At 34.3% G+C, this 19919-nt stretch overlaps 4 protein-coding genes across 4 annotated transcripts; 3 read left to right on the top strand and 1 right to left on the bottom strand.

Moving 5' to 3' along the window:
* The first annotated feature begins 2188 nt into the window (after positions 1-2188).
* Positions 2189-6240, top strand: LOC130656367 (programmed cell death protein 2-like). The gene is made up of 4 exons (XM_057459204.1): positions 2189-2791; positions 4848-5080; positions 5155-5268; positions 5817-6240. The coding sequence occupies exons 1-4, from the start codon at positions 2224-2226 to the stop codon at positions 5967-5969; spliced, it is 1068 nt and encodes a 355-aa protein (XP_057315187.1). The 5' UTR covers positions 2189-2223; the 3' UTR covers positions 5970-6240.
* A 751-nt stretch (positions 6241-6991) lies between these two features.
* Positions 6992-9197, top strand: LOC130656934 (neurogenin-2-like). Its single transcript, XM_057459878.1, has 2 exons — positions 6992-8031; positions 8143-9197. Exon 2 carries the CDS (start codon positions 8199-8201, stop codon positions 8949-8951), a length of 753 nt encoding a protein of 250 aa, XP_057315861.1. The 5' UTR covers positions 6992-8031; positions 8143-8198; the 3' UTR covers positions 8952-9197.
* Positions 9198-9640: 443 nt separating this feature from the next.
* On the top strand, positions 9641-14591 carry LOC130657746 (uncharacterized). The gene is made up of 8 exons (XM_057460754.1): positions 9641-9797; positions 9863-9920; positions 10233-10282; positions 10464-10546; positions 10868-10937; positions 11025-11126; positions 11770-11919; positions 12604-14591. Exons 1-8 carry the CDS (start codon positions 9641-9643, stop codon positions 14247-14249), a joined length of 2316 nt encoding a protein of 771 aa, XP_057316737.1. The 3' UTR covers positions 14250-14591.
* A 282-nt stretch (positions 14592-14873) lies between these two features.
* Positions 14874-18559, bottom strand: LOC130657403 (calcium homeostasis modulator protein 6-like). Its single transcript, XM_057460385.1, has 4 exons — positions 18528-18559; positions 17347-17495; positions 16315-16891; positions 14874-15764 (listed from the first exon to the last, which is right to left on the bottom strand). The coding sequence occupies exons 2-4, from the start codon at positions 17365-17367 to the stop codon at positions 15352-15354; spliced, it is 1011 nt and encodes a 336-aa protein (XP_057316368.1). The 5' UTR covers positions 17368-17495; positions 18528-18559; the 3' UTR covers positions 14874-15351.
* Positions 18560-19919: the final 1360 nt, after the last annotated feature.

Genomic DNA, 19919 nt, shown 5'->3' with positions numbered 1-19919 from the left:
AAAGTGGAGCTTGAAAATCTAATGTCCTGCTCGTCCCTGACAGCAACTACAATAACACCATCAGCCACAAGGTCTTCGCTGTCTTGTGTAGCTAACACAAGTCATGCTAGCAGTAGTGGTAGAACAAGTAACGTATCAAGTAGGTTGACCACCCTACTAACCACCATCAATAAGAAAAAGAGTGGAAAATAATTAAATCATACGGAGTCGCTGTAAATAGAACAACTCTGATGGAAATTCTGAGAGAATTAGACCCTGAAGGTGTTTCTTCAATAAAAAAGAAAAGATTAAGAAGAAGAAATTATTGCGTTCCTGAACCAGATTTTTTGTGGCATCTTTGACGGGCACGACAAACTTAAGCCGTTTGGTTTTAGTATCCATGGTTGTATAGACTCTTTCTTCCGTCGGCTTATTTGGTTAGAAGTTAGTAGAACGAACAAAAAGCCTGAAGTTATTACAAACTTTTTTATAAAATCTATTAAGCAGTTAAATCGTCTTCCAGCAAGAATTAGGTCTGATGATGGTACTGAAAACTGTAATTTGGAAGCTGTTCAGATTGCATTAAGATCTCAGCATAATGACGAATATGCTGGCACTGGCAGTTTTATTGTTGGTACATCAACAGCTAATCAAAGAATCGAATCTTTTTGGTCACAACTTTCAAAAGACAGACCAAGTTGGTGGAGGTTATTTTTTAGAGAACTTGCAGACTTAGGATTTTTTAGATGCCGGTGATGCACTCATTGCTGAATGTGTACGCTACTGCTTTATGGATTTGATCAGAAAGGACCTTAATGAATTTGCGATTCATTGGAATCAACATCTGTTAGCAACAAGCAAAGGTGCTACTGCTCCCCGTGGAAGGCCTGATACATTGTACTTTGTTCCAGAATTATATGGTTGCGAGTCTTTTAAAAAAACTTTAGATCTTAATGAGCTAGAAGAGTTTAGCGAACTATCTGTACCAGATCACGATAATGAGTCTGAATTTATTGAATTTGCGGAAACAGTTCTTCCAATGGAGGGTTTCTCCAAACTTAAGCCAGAGACAGCTCATGAAGCTATTGATTATTATATCGCCTTGATTTGTGCAGTAGAAAGATATATGTAATACAACACCTGTAACAACGTAAAATGCTTGGATTTTAGAAATATATATATCTTGTTTTTTGAAAACCACGAGTTCTTTTCCCAACAAACATCACAATGTTTATTGCTGCAAAAAAAATATCTTGTTTTTTGAAAACCACGAGTTCTGTTCCTAACAGACATCACAATCAATGTTTATTCCCGCACACTAGATAAAAAAAGCTATCTCGTATTACGCTTCTGGAACCGTATAAGAATATAGCTTAAAATTTCGCAAAGTTTTTCCCGCGAAAAATCTAATTTTGTAGAAACGTTCATATGCCCCCGTAAGAATTTATGCAAACTTTACTGGGTCCAAAATTTCCTATGCGCAGGGCCTGGGGTGTCCATTTATTCATAAACAATATTTGAATAAATTCATATATTAAGGACCAGATTCCGTCTGGGAAATTTTCGAGCTTATGGAAGAGAAGTGATTTGCACTTGGAAGAGAAGTGTTTCGAACGGAAGAGAACTTTAGGTATCAAAGTAGAGAAGTTTTTTATACAGAAGAGAAGTGTTTTTATACAGAAGAGAAGTGTTGTTATACAGAAGAGAAGTGTTTTGACTAAGAAGAGAAGTGTTTTTATTGAGAAGAGAAGTGAGCCATCATAGGGGCCATCGTAATTATGCTTAGCTAGCTAGCTACATAAAAAAGAGGGAGTGTTTAAGCAGAAATTCAGACCCTTTGGAGTAGGTTAGCATCTTGATGATTTGATATGGAATGACCCAAATACTATATTACAACAGGCCATGACTGTAAAGGAGACCAGCATTATATTAGCCACCATGGCTATGATAGGATGCTGACCACCACCATCAGACAGAGAAAAAGTGAGTCTAGGAGATTTTAGAGAGACTAATGGAGTGGAAGGAAAGGAGTTTTTAAGACGGTTAGCGAGCACACGTAGCTATACCATGCATTAGGCTGGAAAAGTATAGAAAAGCTTGTTCCATCTCCACGGTACAGTTCTAGCTACAAAAACACATGACAGAGAAATCGACCGCTGGAAATAGCTACAAAATGGTTCCGAAATCGGATTGATATGCTAATTCGGGAAACAGACACGTGACTTTTTGCCCCGTCGAGTAGTAATGGCGGAAAAACAACAACAACACCACGTGGAGACAGAACTTGGATTTGCAGAAGAATGTTCCAACAAAGCGTTACTTAGTCCATTCTTATTCCCCAGTAAATTAGGTGGAAAACCTGTTTGGTTACGATGGGATACTTTCCCATCGCAAGAAATGTTGATGTGTGGCGTTTGTTCTAACCAGATGAGATTTTTATGTCAGCTGTATGTTCCACACACACTAAAAGGTATACAGTATCATAAAACCATTTACTTGTTTTGTTGCGGAAATGGACCCTGTTCTAAAAACAAGATGTTTGTCAAAGCACTTCGATCACAGAAAGAAGACAGTGACAATGATATATCAAACTTTGAAAAATTATCTGATTCTGAACTTATTGAGAAAGCTAAATTATTGACATCCAAGCTGCCCTTATGTAATTTATGTGGCTGTTATGCAGACAAAAAATGTTCATTGTGTCAAGTGCTGTATTGTTGTAAAGATCACCAAATATTTGATTGGAAAAACGGTCACAAATTGAACTGTTCTGGAAATGCTAAATTGATGAATGGAAAAAAGAGTGTATGCAGTATGTTCTAACTTGTTAACTTTGATATATATGTCTGTATGTTGTGGCTATTTAACAATAAGTACGACCTAAATTAACCCAAGCCATGTGAGGGGAATTGGGGAGATGGCAAAATGTAGAGTGCGGGCCCTAATTGGGCGCGGGCCCATGCAAGATATTTTTATTATTCATTATTTTGATTCTCTACCTTAGGTTGCCTTCCATATACTTATACACTGTTTTGAGGAAGCTATTCTTAAAACTCTCATGCCCTCAGAAAACGTCTGCCATGACAACCATGTCTTAACCCTATTCGGTCCGGAGTTTTTCGAACATACTATGACCGGGGGGGGGGGGGGATTCCGGCCCCCACCCCCCTCAATAACTTTTCATAGGATTGTTCAATTTGAATCAAACTTGGCACACTTATAGTACGTCATAAAAGGAACAAAATGGCGGCAATAAATTTTTGCTTGCGTCAGCACATTTTCTGTGACGTCATCAGAAGCTTGAAAATTGTTAAAAATGCCACTATCTGCTTAAAATATAATTACTTTTGTTCTAGAGCAAATTTTTACATTCTGTTTGAAGTTTCTGAAAGCTAAATAAATTTGTTTTAACATATCTTCCGGTTTTTACATGGATCGAATAAAAAATTGCCAAAAATTGCCCGAAAATCCGTTTTTTCCCGATTTTCGGGTAAAATCCGACAAAATCGGGAAATCGGATTAGTCACGTGTCAAAATTATTCAAAATGATTCTTCTTGACGAAACAAAGTTGTGTTGCAAGTTTCAAGTTCTAAGGATAATCCTAACAGGAGTTATTATATTTTCCCCGTTATAAGGATTTCATAGAGATTTTAGGGGTAGTTTCGAGTAATGGCCAATATCAAAGCCTCTGAATGGTATGGGACCTAAAAATTTAGCATGCAGGTGTCTAATAGATAAATGTTGAAACTCAGTAAGTATCACAGCCATATAAGAAGGAAATCAGGAGTTATTAAAAAAAAACCGTCAGAATATTTAAAAAAGATTTTTGGCATATTCACTTTGATAACAGACTGACCGTTACAACTAAAATAATGCAACTCTGCTTCTGACACAAAAGCTTTAGATGCATTAGTTATAGACCTTGTTTTTATTATTTTGGCAATGTAAGACAGAAAAATGACAGCTTTGCAACAAGCATGATGATGAAGTTGTGACAAATTAACATTATAGTAGTTGATTAACTTGTTAACCCTATTTGGTCATATGGTGGGAGTGGTAATATTTATACATGTAAATAGATAAATACAACTTCCTTCAGCTTAAGGCTCAAGTTGGACATTTTTTATTTATTAACAATAATCAGCTTTTTATTGTGTTGGTACATAAGTCAGTATTTGTTGATTACTTATTTTCAAACAAAAATAAGCTTTTTTAATCTACACGAAATTTTGTTTGAGTAGGATAAATGTGGACACAATTATGCCTGAACAATTTGTATTTGATGTCACTTATGTTATAAATAACTCGACAGGGCATGGTCATAAACTGAAAAGCCCCTGTCTCACCTATATTAAAAAAGGTAAAGGAGATTAAACAGAAATAATGAATTTAAAAACAGTACAACTTTCTGCATCCTTCACATACTCTGCATGACAGTAAGCAGTATTCTGTCCACAGTCACGAGAACTGCAAGTTACAAACAAATCAATACTTTGTGATGCTGGTGATGTACAGTATTTGTTTTATTTTCTTCTGAACATGTATCTTCCCCCTTTTTCACCCCAGTATTTTTACCAATAAAGAAAGGTGTAATAATTGTGATTGTTGATGTATATCATGTATAAAATCCTGCCGTTGTTTCGAAAAATGATCATATTTGTCCTGTTAGCTTTTCATGTTTTTAAAATCATTGCTTTTGATCTAGAATTCTATCAAATTTTAGCTAATCTATAGGTGGTAGGGTTTATACAATGTTTTTTTTCTTTGTGTGAACTTCGTGGTATTCCTTTTGTAGGATATTGTTTATACCAGAAATTTGAATAGGAGGTTTATATGAAAACAAAGTAAATACTGATCGTTCATTTAGAAACTGATCAAAAGTCTCTACTGTTTGATGAGTATGAAATTGTTACTGAGCCAGAACCTAATGAAGAAAAGTCGAAAGATGATAAAGCTGAGAAATATAAGACTTACCTAGAAAAGAAACGTGGGCCACAAAATGTTGATGCAAAATTAGATGCTGATCTGCAAAAAATAGATGAAAACAGTGATGAAATGTTTCTGAAATTTAAAGAACGCATTGATAGAGAACCTGAACAAGTACATATATGTTCATATATAGCATAACAAAATAGTGGTTTAATATGCTTCTTATGGCAACATTTTGTTTTTAGATTATTAGATACAGTCTTGGTGGCCAACCACTATGGGTGTCTGCACATAATATCCCAAAAAGCGAAGATATTCCATCCTGCTCATGTGGAGCCAAAAGGCGTTTTGAATTCCAGGTATATTTACCAGATTAAACATATTCACTTGCATTTTTTTTTAAAATTTCGTCGGAATGTTTTGATACTAATAGCTATTAGTCTGTACAAAAACCTCTAGAAAATAAAATCGAGATTATAGCGGTGTATCTCTCTTCTCTTAATCCAAAATAAAACAATATATTGCAGTAAAATCAACACATTTCGTGATTTTTAAATGTTTTGGTCATATACAAAAAATTTTCAGATGCTAATTTGTAAATATTGTGCAAAGTATGTGCAAAATTATTTCTTATGTTAACATACCACAATAACTATAGCTATCACAACCTTGTAAAAATTTCTCTTGCATTATTTCTCTAATACTTACTAAAATTAAGAAAGCTTTTGGAACTAAAAAAAAATTAACAACAATACAGTGTGACATGCTATTATATATATCCTTGACCTGATTAAATCTTTTTGCGAATGAGAGCTTGTATATTTAAGATTTTTAAGTGCATATTCCTTCTTAGTGAAACCCATATGTTGTTGTTGTTTTCAATAAACTGTGTTGTTGTTCGTGTTAGGTGTTGCCGCAAATGATCAACTACCTTGGTCTTCAAACCACAGTGGAAAGCTTAGATTGGGGAACGTTGTGTGTTTATACGTGCACCGAAAATTGTTCTGAGGGACATCCGTATAAAGAAGAATTTATTTGGAAGCAAGACTTTATTGACTAGTAGTACTAAGAGGTTTTGTATAACCAGCTAAATTGTATTTTTAAATACGTAGTTTGTTGTTAAAATTTACAACCAACAATATGACAAAACAGATAAAGGTGTTCTAAAGTTCGATCAATTACGAGGCTGGTTCTTTGTACCAGTCTTGTTCATGTAGAGTGCAACGAAAAATACGTCATGGAACACCCGCGTGTATTTTTACTAATTATCATCCAGAAAATATATTCAATTTGGTTTTGCAATTAATTTGCGTATTCGATTAATTTTATTTTGTTACAACAAAAGCGTGAGCTGAATTGGAAATAAAACATTGTGGTCGCATGCAAATTTCAGGAGTTATTGAAAACGTTACGGTCTGGAAAAAGTGTGGAACACAAATCATGGATTGTTTCATATAAGTATCATTTTATATCTTAATAACGACTGCTTACTTTGGTAGTTATTGCGGAATATATAATATGAATTCTCGCTATAATTTTTGTCGCAAAGTCATTTATAAAGTGCCAAAACGCAATAATTAATGTCGAAAGATGTAAAAAAAAAATAGTAATTCATATCAACAAATTTCAATTTTGGCTAAAGATTATTTCAGTTTAATGGAATAAGAAACTCGCATCTATTGAAACGGTATTTTATTGAGAAAAACACTTCTGAAAATTTTGAAAGAAATAAAAAATCGCATCGATTTATGCCGCAAAATCATCATATCATTGACTTAAAAATGTATCTTCTTCTAATCAAGTGCGTCTAAAAAATAATTATTTTTTGCATGCCGCACTACTAATTATAGAGGAAAATTTGATCATTAACGCTCTAAATTAAAAGGGGAATTTTTTTATCTATTTCTTTATTGTTTATTTCCATTATTTAATGTGGCTGTTTTTACAAAATTTGTATGGAGAATGCATGCAAAAAACTTCAAGATGATGATTATGGCGTAGAAGACGCAACTTACCCGCAAAACTTATCCAATTATCGGGGGAATAATGCTATCCGCGCTAATTAGACGAGTTACGGTCAGCATTGAAACCGCAATAATTTGTCCTTAAGGTAATGTATAAGGAATTTGACGAAAACACGAAAAAATATGTTCTCAACAATACAAAAAAAAATCATAGCACTGACAATCAAAAAAATATTCTCAAAGATATTATTGTAGAACAAATGATGACATCGTGACCGTCAATGCATTGTGTTTCAGCTGTCATTAGATGTCATCAATCACCATAAAGTGTCAATTTCTTTATTTCAACTGATCAAATAAGTTATAGCATGGAGATGATTGCACATAAATTTTGCATTCGATTTCAACTGATGAGCCTAATAACGAAATTCCATACTCTCGTGATGACTGGAAAAGCTGGGAACCGGGGGTTTACAAAAGTGAATGAAGAATTCTACAGTCAAACATATAGTACAACAAAAAATGCTGAGAAGAGTATGGCTACGTCACTTTTATAGAACACTTTTTATTCACATCACTGTGCAATTTATGAAATATTTGTCGTTCGTATCAATACCAAAACGGTTTTCAACGAAGCATAGAATCGCACGTTATTGGGGTCTTTTATTGATTCTAAAATTTTATCTCTATCCTCTATCCAAGCGGCTAAGTACAAACGTGTTGTTAGGGCGTTTCGTCAATTGATTGAGAAGTATCGCTTAATTACTGGTGATTTCCTTTTTCTTCACTTAATCAGTGTATAGCTGTCAATCATCATTTCCAAACTCAGCATTGAAAGACTTCCCTCTAATTTCTTATTTCAACTTAATTCCGATATTAAAAGAGCTTAATGTCATACATCAAAACACCTTCATTGTTTCGCTACTTTCACATGGTACTTAACGTCAAGATTATAAATGGGTGTTTTAATAAATAAGAAAATACACGATATTTTGGTTGATTGATTTGACATTCATTCTATTTTGAAAGTTGTTAGTTGGTTTTTTTAGAAAGATTCTTTTGAGCGTATTTTCTCCTCATCCTTGATGTATTGAAGATCACACGTACTATATTTAATAACAGTTGATATACTGAGGTAATAGCAGTTGAAATACTAAGGTAAGGTAGACCAGGTAATACACTGTTAATAGGGACATTCTACATCAATTTTCTGTTTTCGTTTTTATTATTTTTATTTTTATTGTTATTTTTTATTTATTTATGTTCTAGATTTTTCGTGTTATTTCCTTGCTGTATTTTTATGCGAATACGTTGTAATTTACAGAATGGTTTATTATGCAGAACTAGAACAATTCAGTAATGGAATAGATACTAATCTAAAGCGAATTAATGTGTCTGTAATTCGTGATAGCGGTCAGTTATCTAATGACAGCACCATGTACCTGCCGTCCTACGATCTAGACAAAAACAAACATTTGACAAATGCTGATGACCAGTTGAATCAATCAACTATGATACACACGAATCATGGCTTTAAATTTGCATCAAGTAGTAAAGACAACAGATCGACTGTGAAAAGGCCTGCAGAAGTTGAGAAACAACGGAGTTCGCAATCTTTGATTCTTTTCAACAGTTCACAACCAAGAACTGGTGCACAAAATCATTATCATCTAAACACCACACAATTGTTTCATCCGACCTATTTCGTTCCAAACAGTTTGACGGATGTTGAAAAATTAAAGAAAGTCAACCAAGCAATTTTTGTGTCGCCTTCGCAACCGCGTCGTCATGCTAACGCAAGAGAGAGAACGCGCACGCATAGTGTTAATGACGGATTCACAGCGCTACGTAGTTTAATACCTACCGATCCACCTGAAAGAAAATTATCAAAAATCGAAACGTTGAGATTAGCAAGTAGTTATATATGGCACTTACATTCGTTGCTCGTAAATTCGCATCATGTTACGAGTAACGAATGTGTAAATTACGATAACTTGCATTATACTTCTTGTACATCTGATCCTGAACGAATTTGTACGTTTTGTGTTTCGTTTTTGCGCTCTTTTCGAAAGCAATGATTATATTTAATTTTTTATTGCTATTTGTATCAATTAATATTTCGGTTCAAAAAATATAATCCTTCTGTGAATGAAATTTCCCTCTAGGGTAAAAAATGATATCAAGTTCTGGTTTTTCGTGATTTATTTTTCACGAGTAATAATTTTTGCGAATATAAACTTAAAAAATACTTTGCGGATACCTAATTTTGCGAATTTATAAAAAAATTTGCGGAAAGCGTGAAAGTTAATACCCGCAAAAATTAGTAAGGTATATTACGTAATGTTTCGAATGTAACTGTGCCCCTTTCAAAGTATCAAGCGTTGTCACTCTCCTCCCTTTTGAAAGATAACCTCGTCCCCAGTAGTTTTAAGATTTTTCAATGGTAAAATGCAATATGCACTACGTACGAAGTTTTTGAAGATTTTGCAGAAATGGTTTTAGTAAACTTAAATACTCATATTTTTTTATCAGAACCTACATTAGCGCTACTAACAAGCAGCCATTTACAATCATTGTATCCAGCAATATATAAGACTAACCGGTAGCCCGTGGATATGCACAGCATTTATATATCGCATTTCTTGTTTCCGTAGCACGACTTTATTTTCGCGCATAGACAGTGCCAATATGTTATTTGTTTTGTGCTGCTGAAAATATGAAAGGCTTATAAGTCGCAAATTTAATAAGCTTGTCTAATATTGCAACTATGACAACAAGAAACAAACAAGCTTTCAGACGCCAACCAAGCAATCTATTTTTTATTCGATTGCAAAACACAACTTGCCACATTACAAGTGCAAGCAAAGAAAATGCAAACCAAATGCTTCCGTCTTACACGAAACAATCCACAAAGGCTTTCGTTAGTTTTACTACGTTCAGGGACTGCTAGAAAAGTTTTACGATGAAATAAAATATACATGATTTGTAGAGAATATTCAACGACGTATATATCGACAATCAATGATAGATTTGAGATTTGTGAACATGTAGCTATTGTAGTCTTAAAGATTTTAATCCCAATGTTGCAAATGAAAAAAATATATATATTTATCGCAATATCAAAGGAGAAGATGTCGAATACATTTTTTGAATGACAAAGTCATTATGTAGTGACAACGTATTTAAATATCACGTTTTTTTTTGCAGAATTTATGTTCATATTGACAAACTGACTATAACAACAATTATTATCCCGAGAATCACTTGTATTTAAGTAAACTAGTCGTTAAAAAAATCCACGGGTTCGCCTGTCGCAGCTAAGCTACTATTTTGCGCGACAGACGGGCATTATAATATAGATACGATGTTAACATCAGCACCATAGCCAGAGAGGTCTACGAGCACCTTGGTATTTTAAAAATAATTCTTTCCTGGAATATGATATGTTCCACAGCTTGACTGAATAATCAATAATTGAGGGAAGTCGATCAATTTCTTTTCGGGTGTGTTATACCTGAGCAGCCTCGATAATTAAACAAACTATACCGTTTTACACAAATGGCATCAGGTTTTGTTGTACATATTCTAAGCTAATCAAGAACAGCACCCACCCTTTTACACTCAAATTGATTCTTGTCTTTTTGAAATAAGGGTTTCAGCTATGTTGGACTGGGTAACGTTCTGTCTACCTGAAAAAAAAACTCTACCTTTATTGTGAAGCTTTAGATCATAATTTTTAATGGACTGAAACCTAGTAAAACTTACTCACACAACATAAAATGCAAATTTTTAGCATGGGTACTTCTTATAATGCGGATCCAGTGTCAGTATGATCGTTTATCAAAGAAAGTTTGTTTCCAAAAAATATGAATCGTGTACGCTTCTGTACACTCTGTAATTTTATCCACACATCGTGTTTTATCATTTCATACTCTCTTTCTCTGGTTAAAAGTTTATTATTGTAACGTAATTTTTCATTTTATTGAACTGCCAGTCGATCTCATTCAATACAGAGGAGCCCTGGATAGAAGGAAATATACGATTTTCTGCAATTTATGAAGAACGTAACATCGTTTTTTATTTACGTGCATATTTACACTAATGAATAACTATAAATCCACAGATTGCCAACAAAGTATAATAATCTCTAGGTCAAAGTAACAAGGCTAAAAAAAACATCTACACAGGTTTTTGTATAGCACCGCTTCGTGATGCACTGTTTGGGCAATATTTGAAACGCCATGAACTGCACTGTATATTCTGTATTTTATCTGCAACGTAATATTCTGTTCTGCATAGTACACGTGTATTAAAGTATTAAATTCCTTGTGTTCTCTATAGAGAGAAGACGTATTTTTGTTCTTTTTTCAGCGAACACTCGAGCTTAAACCTTGCCTCCCACTCTCAAATAAGTTGATTTCATAACAGAGCTTGAAAAATTGTCTAGTAATCTTGATCGTTTCTTCTTAAGATCTTGGACTTTAAAGTTCCACTAATGCATGACATCATTAAGTAGCTGTAATTGGGGTGCTGCATTTAAAAAATTGTCTTAGGTATATGGTGTTATAAGTCTTTTCAGCCATTTAATTTGGCTTTTAGAATTTTTATAATTGTAATTTTTATGTAATTATTATTGACAACAGAAATTATTTGTTTTAAAGCAATTTGGTGATTTTGCATAATTAGCAAAACTTCAAAGTTCCACATCTCAAAAACCAATTAAGATTTTTCAAAAAAAAAAAAAAATTATTGACAACCTTTCAAACTCTTTTATAAAAAGTTAACTTGTTTCAAAGTAACTGGAATTTTTATTTTAGAAATCTTACATATATACACAAGCTTTTTCACGCAAACGTTTTTGCGTAAATGTCATTTAGGCATATTTTCTTTTTTAAGTTCCACAATCAAACCGTTGCATAACATCAACAGGGAAAAACTGCGAGCATGGTATTGAGTTCAATTTTAATATTTGTGTAATGACAAAAGCACAACGATGGAGTGGAAACGTCAAAAATTGGAGAGCGATCTTTAGTATCTCCAAGACGGGTGCGTTTAATGTGGTTTGACGACGATTTTTTTCCCAAAGATTAAACATATACGCTAATATTTTACTTTACTAGAAGTCTGTATAAAACTCGTCCCAGGGCATGGTGGTGTTTCTCACAGCTGCTAGCTGCCTTCATATTAAGAGAACTTAACAAGCCCTGGAAACGAGAGTGTAGTGAACTAGGTTCTTGGTAATAGAAAATGAACAGGGAAATTAACAAAGCCAAAAGGTTTAAAAAAAAGCATTATTTTACGCATATTGCCAACTCAATCTTTTAAACACTCCATCTCGGGTGTCATATAGCTGTCGGTCTAGTATGATTTCACCGCAAATACGCGACAAAAATGTAAAATGGGTTAGACTTATGACTAACTTAAGAGTTAGACTTATTCGTCTGACCTCACTCAAGGAAGCAGTTTTCTCTCTCATCTACTGTGCAGGATGTCCACATTAACATGCGACTTGTGTTTGTACTACCTGTTGAAAATATATCTTTTGTTTTGATAGCTAATCGGATAGAGTTAGTGACAAACAAAGAAAGGACGTTCTTCTTGTTTTGAAAATGTATTTTAGACTTTATTGACATATTAGTTATACGATAAAAATTATGATAACGAAAGAGTGGAGGCTTGGGTAAATTTAATTTTATAAATATTTGGAGTTTAAATACGTCTTGAATAAAGGAGAAAAGTTTCGAAACCCATTTATTGCATGTGGTGGGAGAGTCAGAAAAATACAAAATACCAATATAATTTTGAATACCATTTACACAATGCAGAACGCGTCAATTATACTAGAAGAAAACACGAATAGTGCTTATACGTATTTGAACATTTTCCGGACCAGCTTATACAGTTTTATACTGGTCCTTGGAATGTTTGGTAACTTTACCGTAGTTATGGCTACCATTAAATTTATAACTTTACGGAAACCGACAAACATATTAATCTGCAATTTATGTGTGTGTGACATTTTAATTTTATTTGCAGGTATTCCTTTGTTTGCTTTTGAAGAAACAGAATTAAAGGGGGTTGGTTGTAAACTGTTATCACCCTTTCTAACTTCTTTGCTGACGTCGACAGTTTTAACGTTAATTGTAATCGCTTTGGAGAGATACGTAATTATTTTGCATCATTTTCAAAGATTTACGTTTGCTCTCCATCATCCCTATACCGTTATTGGTTGCATAAATATAATTTCTTTACTGACTGGCGTTCCGGTAGTGTTTTCGTTCAGTAACTCATCACTTTTAAACTGTAGGACACGGTGGAATGAATCTGCGGAGCTTATATACGCGTTGTTTAGCTTTCTGATGCAGTATTTTCTACCTTTAATGGCAATGTGTTTTTTGTATGCCCGCAGTTGGCACCGAATACGAAAAAAGAACAAAAGAACTATAAGAATAGGCAGTAGTAATCGTAACTCATTTCTGGGACGAAGCGCCTCTGAGAGCGATTTAAATGCAGCTACAGCTGAACTTATCACCAAGAGTGCAAGCAACAATCATTTAGTCGGGGATGGCACAAATCTTAGACGTTCTGTTTCTAGTGAATCCGTCTTCACTACACCATCTCCAAGAAGATCGCGCGCAGGTTCATTTCGAGAATCTGTTACCCGAGCTCAGCGTAACCTCACCTCGATTATTACAGGTGCTGATGTAGAGTCTGCTTTGTCTGGTTTTGCTGCAAAGCGATCGAGACAAACACTCCTCACTTTGAAGATGTTTACCTACATTGTTCTTGTATTTGCTGTGTGTATGTTGCCGCATCACGTGATAAAGCTGATGCATGCTACAGATGCACAAAAACATAAAAGTTATTTTCACTATTTGGATCTTTTGTATATATGCATTTATGTTAATGCAGCAGTTAATCCGTGGATTTATGGTTTTATGAATGCTCAGTACAGAATCGCTTTGCGTCGACTATTCCTTTTCAAACGACATCATGTAGCAACTATGATGGAGAGACATCTTTTCCGATCTCCATCGGGTACGTTAATTTTGAGCAAATCCAAATCAAGACGAAAAAAAATTTGTTTTCTTGAACTTGCTTTATTTTGTAAAAACAATAAACCAGACGATGTGCAGGATGAAATGTTAAAAACAAAATCGAATGAAGTCGCAAATTGTCGGGAGAGCTCGGCAAGAAGTCCGTTACTTTCAACCAGCCGTAAAATAAGCAAAATTCATCGTAATGAAAGCGTGGAAACCACCTTAGATGACATTCCGTTGTGCCTCCCGATTATCATCATCACATGTTATGACGACGAGATCGAAAACGAGAACGCATTTCGAGACAATATCGGGAACGAAAACACATTCGGGTGAAACGAGAAATAATGTACATCGGCCAAGAATAAGAAATACGACACTGCAAGTGTGAGGCAATAAAGAAAACAAACATAAAAAGTGAATGCACAGAGTTTAATCTGTTTGAAAAAGACCCGAAGTCTCAATAAAGTTGTAAATCATAAAAACAACAATTCTCTTTGTATGAACTCCTTGGCAAAGTTTATCCAGGTGTAGCTAATGTAAATATATTTGGATGATAATGCTAATGTAAGTGAATTGTTGACTCATTTTTGTGATGCGTGGAATAGTCATTCCACACCGCACGAACAGATTAATTAAAATGTTCACATATTTTTTCAGATTTGACGTGGAATGGGAAAAAAAAGTTTATGGCCAAGGACAGGTCTACCAGACTTACCAAACACGTGATTTAAACAACCAATTAACGCGTAATAAAAGTACTGCACAGCTTAATACGTTTTTCATTTTAAATCCCGGGATTGTAAGATCTTATTCCCCTCTCAAAAGTCTCTTAGCCGCTAGGGGTTGCTATGAACCGATAATAATGGTTACGTTACCGTACAGATATTTTCAGGGGGAAGAATGAGAGAAACAGACAGACCAAAACTACTGCTTTTTTTAAATCATTTTCTAAACTAAAAAAAAATATAAATTTTGGCGGCAAAAACATGACATCCAAAGAATTCACATTGGAAACGCAGTTCCCTGCAGCGCAGCACCTTGTTGTAGCATGCTGTTATCATTGTAATTTTTTATTTTTCCATTGCAGACAAAAATAGAAATAATAAATTTAATGCGAAGCATAAAAACGCAGAGTTCTTGAGGCGACATGCAGCGCCGCAGGGAATTGCGCTGTAATTGGAATCTAGCTTAGGACAAAAATTACGTTTCAGGCACTGTTTGCACAACCTTGATTCCAAACCTTGTTAACGACATTTCTTGTCGCTTTTACGCCAATTTTAAATTTTATCGTGAAAACAAAATTCCATGACAGAAAGATTACCACACGTAACATAACAACTTCTAAAAGACGCCAGCGATCATTCTTGATCCCAGTACTGTTTAACACAAACCTGTTTATCTCAAAAAGGTCTGGGCACGAGAATGGCCGGTGATTTTATAATAAAGTAGTTTTTTCATGCTCTCCTCCACATGTGTTTTTATCTGTTTCGTCCAAGACAGAACGTCTCGCCACCAGATTTGTGTATCGATATCTCGGAAATAATGTTTTTTGGAAAATTTCTATTTCGCTTGCCCATGCTTCCATCATTCGTTGCTTATGATTTGAGCGATCTTCCACAATGGGATAAACTTGCGTTATTTTTTCTCGAGCAGCCATCATGTTCTCATATGTCATCTGGGTGGTGACATGATCTTTGTGTTCTTCATGCTCAACAGATTTCATTATTTGTTTTACTTTACTTCTAGCATTCTTGTTGGCGGCGTCTCGAATGATTTCTTCAAATATATTTCGAGCAACCTCTGCTTCATAAGTTGTAAAGACTTCCAAACATGGCAGATTATCGACCGCTGAAAATAAAAAAGTTCAATGTTAAAGTTTACTGTATCTTACAAACTGATTCCCAAGACTCTTTTGCGCCTATATTATACTGATGAGATAGCATTCCGTGAAAACGCTGGTGGACGTAAAAGAAATTTTGGAACGAGGTTGCGTATTTCCTCTATTTCGCGCCAGTGTGTATATTAAAATTAGTTGCTAATCCTCAGGTGTGATGCTTAGATGGCGGCAGGAATAACTCAAAGATAACTAAAAAAGATATACAGTAACCGTGGTGTTAAAAATTCGCAAGTACTTCTGCCCAACGCTCTTTTAAGGTCTGTCCACCAATGGGTTAACGACGTAAATTATGGACTAAAATCTTAATTCCAAGGTTTGTATTAGCTACTTCAGAAATATTTACGATAAAACTTTATTACGAAAAAAAAAACCAAAAGGCCAATAATTTTTAACCCTTAACTTTTTGACATATAAGTAGGGACTAAATATTTGGGGCTTTTTCCACTGTGAGATGTATAAAGAAGATTGCAAACACATGAAACACAGAAACAGGTAACTTACGATTTTTGAAGCATCTTTTTATTGTCGAAAACACTGTGTAGATGAGTGTCGGAAACAACAAACATATCATTCCAAAAACTTGCGAATGTGTCCCAGCTGTTGAAAGTGCTTCATGATGTGTCACATTAGCAGCTCCTTTTAAATCCAAATGTTCATATCCAACGATAGCACATACGTAGAAACGTTTTTGTAACAACGACACGATAATCCACGTTATCGGAGCAAGTAAACAACGCATGCACGATAGAAAAATTCCCCATAACACAGATTTCCATTTGATTCTCAACATTCGCTGATTTCTGGAACCTTTCGTGAAACATCCTCTCGCAACCCCTCTTATGCGATACTGTAACAACTCATTATTCAAAATGGCTAAGCAATAGAACAATATTGGAGGACCAAATAACACATACATTGAATATCTGAAATGGCTATCACCATGCGGACAGTGAAAAGCAGAACTTTGACACAAGTATTGAAGGGTTGACACCAAAACAACGACTAAAATTTCGATGGCATATTTCTTGGTCGTTGTCTCCTTGCTAACTGTGGTAGCTTCCCGTAATAGCGAGGCAGCCTAAAATTAAAACAAATATAAAGTATCAAAGTTAAAAGTTGTATAGCGTAGTGTTAAAAGATATTAATTTGCGTAACTTATATACACGAAAAGTAATAGGTAAGGTGGTGCTACAGATAAAAGCCCCCTCCCCCCCCCCCCACACACACTTACACACATACATTTTTTTTGTTAAACTAAAAGTCAAATATTGAAAATTTTAAAAAATTGTTCTGGAGCTTAAAGCGAAAAATTACTTTGAGCAATTTAGGGCCACTTTAGAGGGTCTAAAAATAGAAGCACGAAAATAAAGTTTTTGCGAAAAATTTCACACATTCACACATACGATAAACAAAAATGGCTTTTAACAACAGATTAGGTAGCTTTTGTCACGTGATAAACACTTTTCTTTAGTCAATACGGTGAAACACGTACGGTGCAGTTTAGCTTTCTTAAAAACAATAATGGTTTCTTACCTCGCTGAATGTGGACGACATGTTATTACTTGTGTTTACCCGGTGATGTTATTTCATCCGTCTTATAAGTTGAGTTATTACATAAGTGATCAGCATATGTCTTGGGTATTGCATCTGTTGATTTTTGTTGCCCACATAATCACATTTTGCTTTATTATAGAATGAAACCATAAGAGATGATTTCAAACAATAGCCGATATTAATACTTGCTGTTTCGCTGGAAGTTTTATAGGAGTTTTGCAAATTTGAAAACTCTTAGCGGTAACTATCAATATTAACAGTAAATTGGGCGCTTTATGTTTTAACTGCAATAAGAGTCATGGATACATTTTACAGGACTTTTTTTTCGCAAAATATTTTGGAGAATTTATATACGTTCGAAGTCCTTTAAGTACTGTTTTAAAGCAGATTTTTATGAGTGTGTTGTTAAACTGGTAGCTACGAGAAGCGACGGGCGATTCCCGAAGATTTGTTTTTGATGATGAATTGCCGTGGAAAAAGTTGTTATGTCGTAGAAATGGGTAATAATAATGCACAGACACAGACAAACGTCTTTTATCTTTCGTGTCTAATGTATCAAATGTAGTCCAGGGACTGGCACGAGTTACAAAGTTCACCGGGACTTACGGCCACGTGAAAATATTAACATAACAGAAGTATTTTAAAGATATAATGTGAACGAAAAAATGTAAGAGTCATGCGACAACGCGCCGCGTCGCGACGCATGAAACTGCGTTTTCAGTTCAAATTTAGCTTTAACACTTTACATATATACAATAAAGTTTTGTATTTTGTCTTCTACAAAAAAAGCCCCTGAAAAACATAAAAAAAAAATGCGAATAATCGAATATCAAGCTAAGCAATTACCCCTGAGGTTAAACTCAATACTTATCCAGAAAAAACGTGAAAAAAAGTCATGGACTACATAATGTGTGCAGAGAGAATCGTACACAAAATGAAAAAAGAACAAACTGAAACGCCATGAATTTAACACTCCTCATCCTCCATTCTAAATGTATCAAAGATTGGCTAGTTTAAAGATCAACACGAAGACACAGATCTAAAATGGATGTTTTAAATTTGAATTTCTTAATAACATAGCTAATAATTTGGATAGAGACAATATAAGATTTTCTGATTTCACTGTCTAAATTTTGTATAAATTAAAATCAGTTTCTTACCTGAGTGTTCTTGCATGAAACGCTATCTCTCTAACCTTAAATTTGATCGTGAGATGTTATATAGTAAATTAAATAATAAATAAATAAATTTTAATTTCCGCTGACTTTTTATCGACGTGTTGATTAAAAACATGGAGGTATATTTATACTCCATTTTGAAAAGCTGTCGTCAAAAGTTAGAAATAATGACATATCTAATTTTATTAATTTCATTAAGAAGGGTTTTTCGTTATAAACTTTCTTGATGTCATCGACAAGATTTTGAAAGGACGCACCACACCCTGCGATCACGTTTGCAACAAAGTTATAAATAGAAAAGGGCGTTTGCAAGGGGCAAGAAAACATTTAACACTGTAAATGAAACGAACAAAACAGTTTAACTTTGTTTCCAGCGACTGTTACCTCTTGGTTATATCGCGACAACGCCGTCCGATATATAAGACAAAGGGCGCTGAAAACGAAGTGTGCAAAAAAAAGCAAAAATATTGATCGTAAGAAAGAGGGGTTAAGAGTGGAATTGTAAATGAAAAATTACAAAGACAGAAAATAATGTAAATTAAAACATTGATATTTAAAAAGCAGTGAAGGAGTTGTAAGGGGAAATAAAAGAAAGGAAGAGGGAAATAATAAGATTGGTTGTCAGGGAAATGTAAAGAACATTAGCACGAAAAGATGACTACTGTACCAGTATTGACATGCAACTTGGGTTGTCGACGTATTGCAGAAGGGATTAGAGAGAGGTTAAGGAATAAAATTTAACGGCTCTACAGCATACTTCAGCTGTAAAACTGCAGTAATATGACCAGGTAAATAGAATATAAAATGTATAACAACGATTATTAACATAACACACAATAAACAGTGACGAGGCTCAACACTTTCTACTTTCTCCTACCATATTATTGTAAACAATATAAAAAACATGTGAGTTTAAGAAATACGGTTAAAATAATGAAGTATCTCAAGCATTCATCACCAGATTTTACCTGCTCTCAATGAGAGAAAAAATGGATTTTTAATTTCGCTACTCAAACAATAATAAAGTTCTTCATTATCAGTATAACAAGCATCATGTTGAAGTACACTATACAATTTTTTATAAGACTTCTTTCCATAAAAATAAGGCTCAAAATCTTCAAAATTTAAGAATATTTTTAGAATTTCTCTGAGGCTTAAAGTATGTAATCAGGCACTTCTGTTGCTAATTTTGCCATGCTTTTAACCCGCCCGTTCTATTATGGAGCCACACGTTCAAAATTTAAAGCATTCGAACGTTATTTCGTAAATGGAATACACAACTACCGAATGTTGTGCAAAAATACATCAGAGCCAATAAGATAACATTTAAGAATCATTTGAGAATATTTAGGCTCATTTCTGACGAATCATTAA

The sequence above is a fragment of the Hydractinia symbiolongicarpus genome, chromosome 9 (assembly GCF_029227915.1).
Source record: "Hydractinia symbiolongicarpus strain clone_291-10 chromosome 9, HSymV2.1, whole genome shotgun sequence".
In the NCBI taxonomy this organism is placed as follows: domain Eukaryota; kingdom Metazoa; phylum Cnidaria; class Hydrozoa; order Anthoathecata; family Hydractiniidae; genus Hydractinia; species Hydractinia symbiolongicarpus.
The sequence above is the reverse complement of the archived record's forward strand: the minus strand, read 5'-3'. Positions and strand labels throughout refer to the sequence as shown.

Coding starts and splice junctions, on each gene's coding strand:
- LOC130656367 (XM_057459204.1), top strand. CDS start 2,224: ATGGCGGAAAAACAACAACAACACCACGTGGAGACAGAACTTGGATTT. Junction 2,792..4,847: donor TGGAAAAAAGAGTGTATGCA/GTATGTTCTAAC, acceptor TCGTTCATTTAG/AAACTGATCAAAAGTCTCTA. Junction 5,081..5,154: donor TTGATAGAGAACCTGAACAA/GTACATATATGT, acceptor TTTTGTTTTTAG/ATTATTAGATACAGTCTTGG.
- LOC130656934 (XM_057459878.1), top strand. CDS start 8,199: ATGGTTTATTATGCAGAACTAGAACAATTCAGTAATGGAATAGATACT.
- LOC130657746 (XM_057460754.1), top strand. CDS start 9,641: ATGACAACAAGAAACAAACAAGCTTTCAGACGCCAACCAAGCAATCTA. Junction 9,798..9,862: donor ATCCACAAAGGCTTTCGTTA/GTTTTACTACGT, acceptor CATGATTTGTAG/AGAATATTCAACGACGTATA. Junction 10,547..10,867: donor TTTCAGCTATGTTGGACTGG/GTAACGTTCTGT, acceptor TTGAACTGCCAG/TCGATCTCATTCAATACAGA.
- LOC130657403 (XM_057460385.1), bottom strand. CDS start 17,367: ATGTCGTCCACATTCAGCGAG. Junction 16,892..17,346: donor TGTCGTCCACATTCAGCGAG/GTAAGAAACCAT, acceptor TTTTAATTTTAG/GCTGCCTCGCTATTACGGGA. Junction 15,765..16,314: donor AAAAAGATGCTTCAAAAATC/GTAAGTTACCTG, acceptor TTTTATTTTCAG/CGGTCGATAATCTGCCATGT.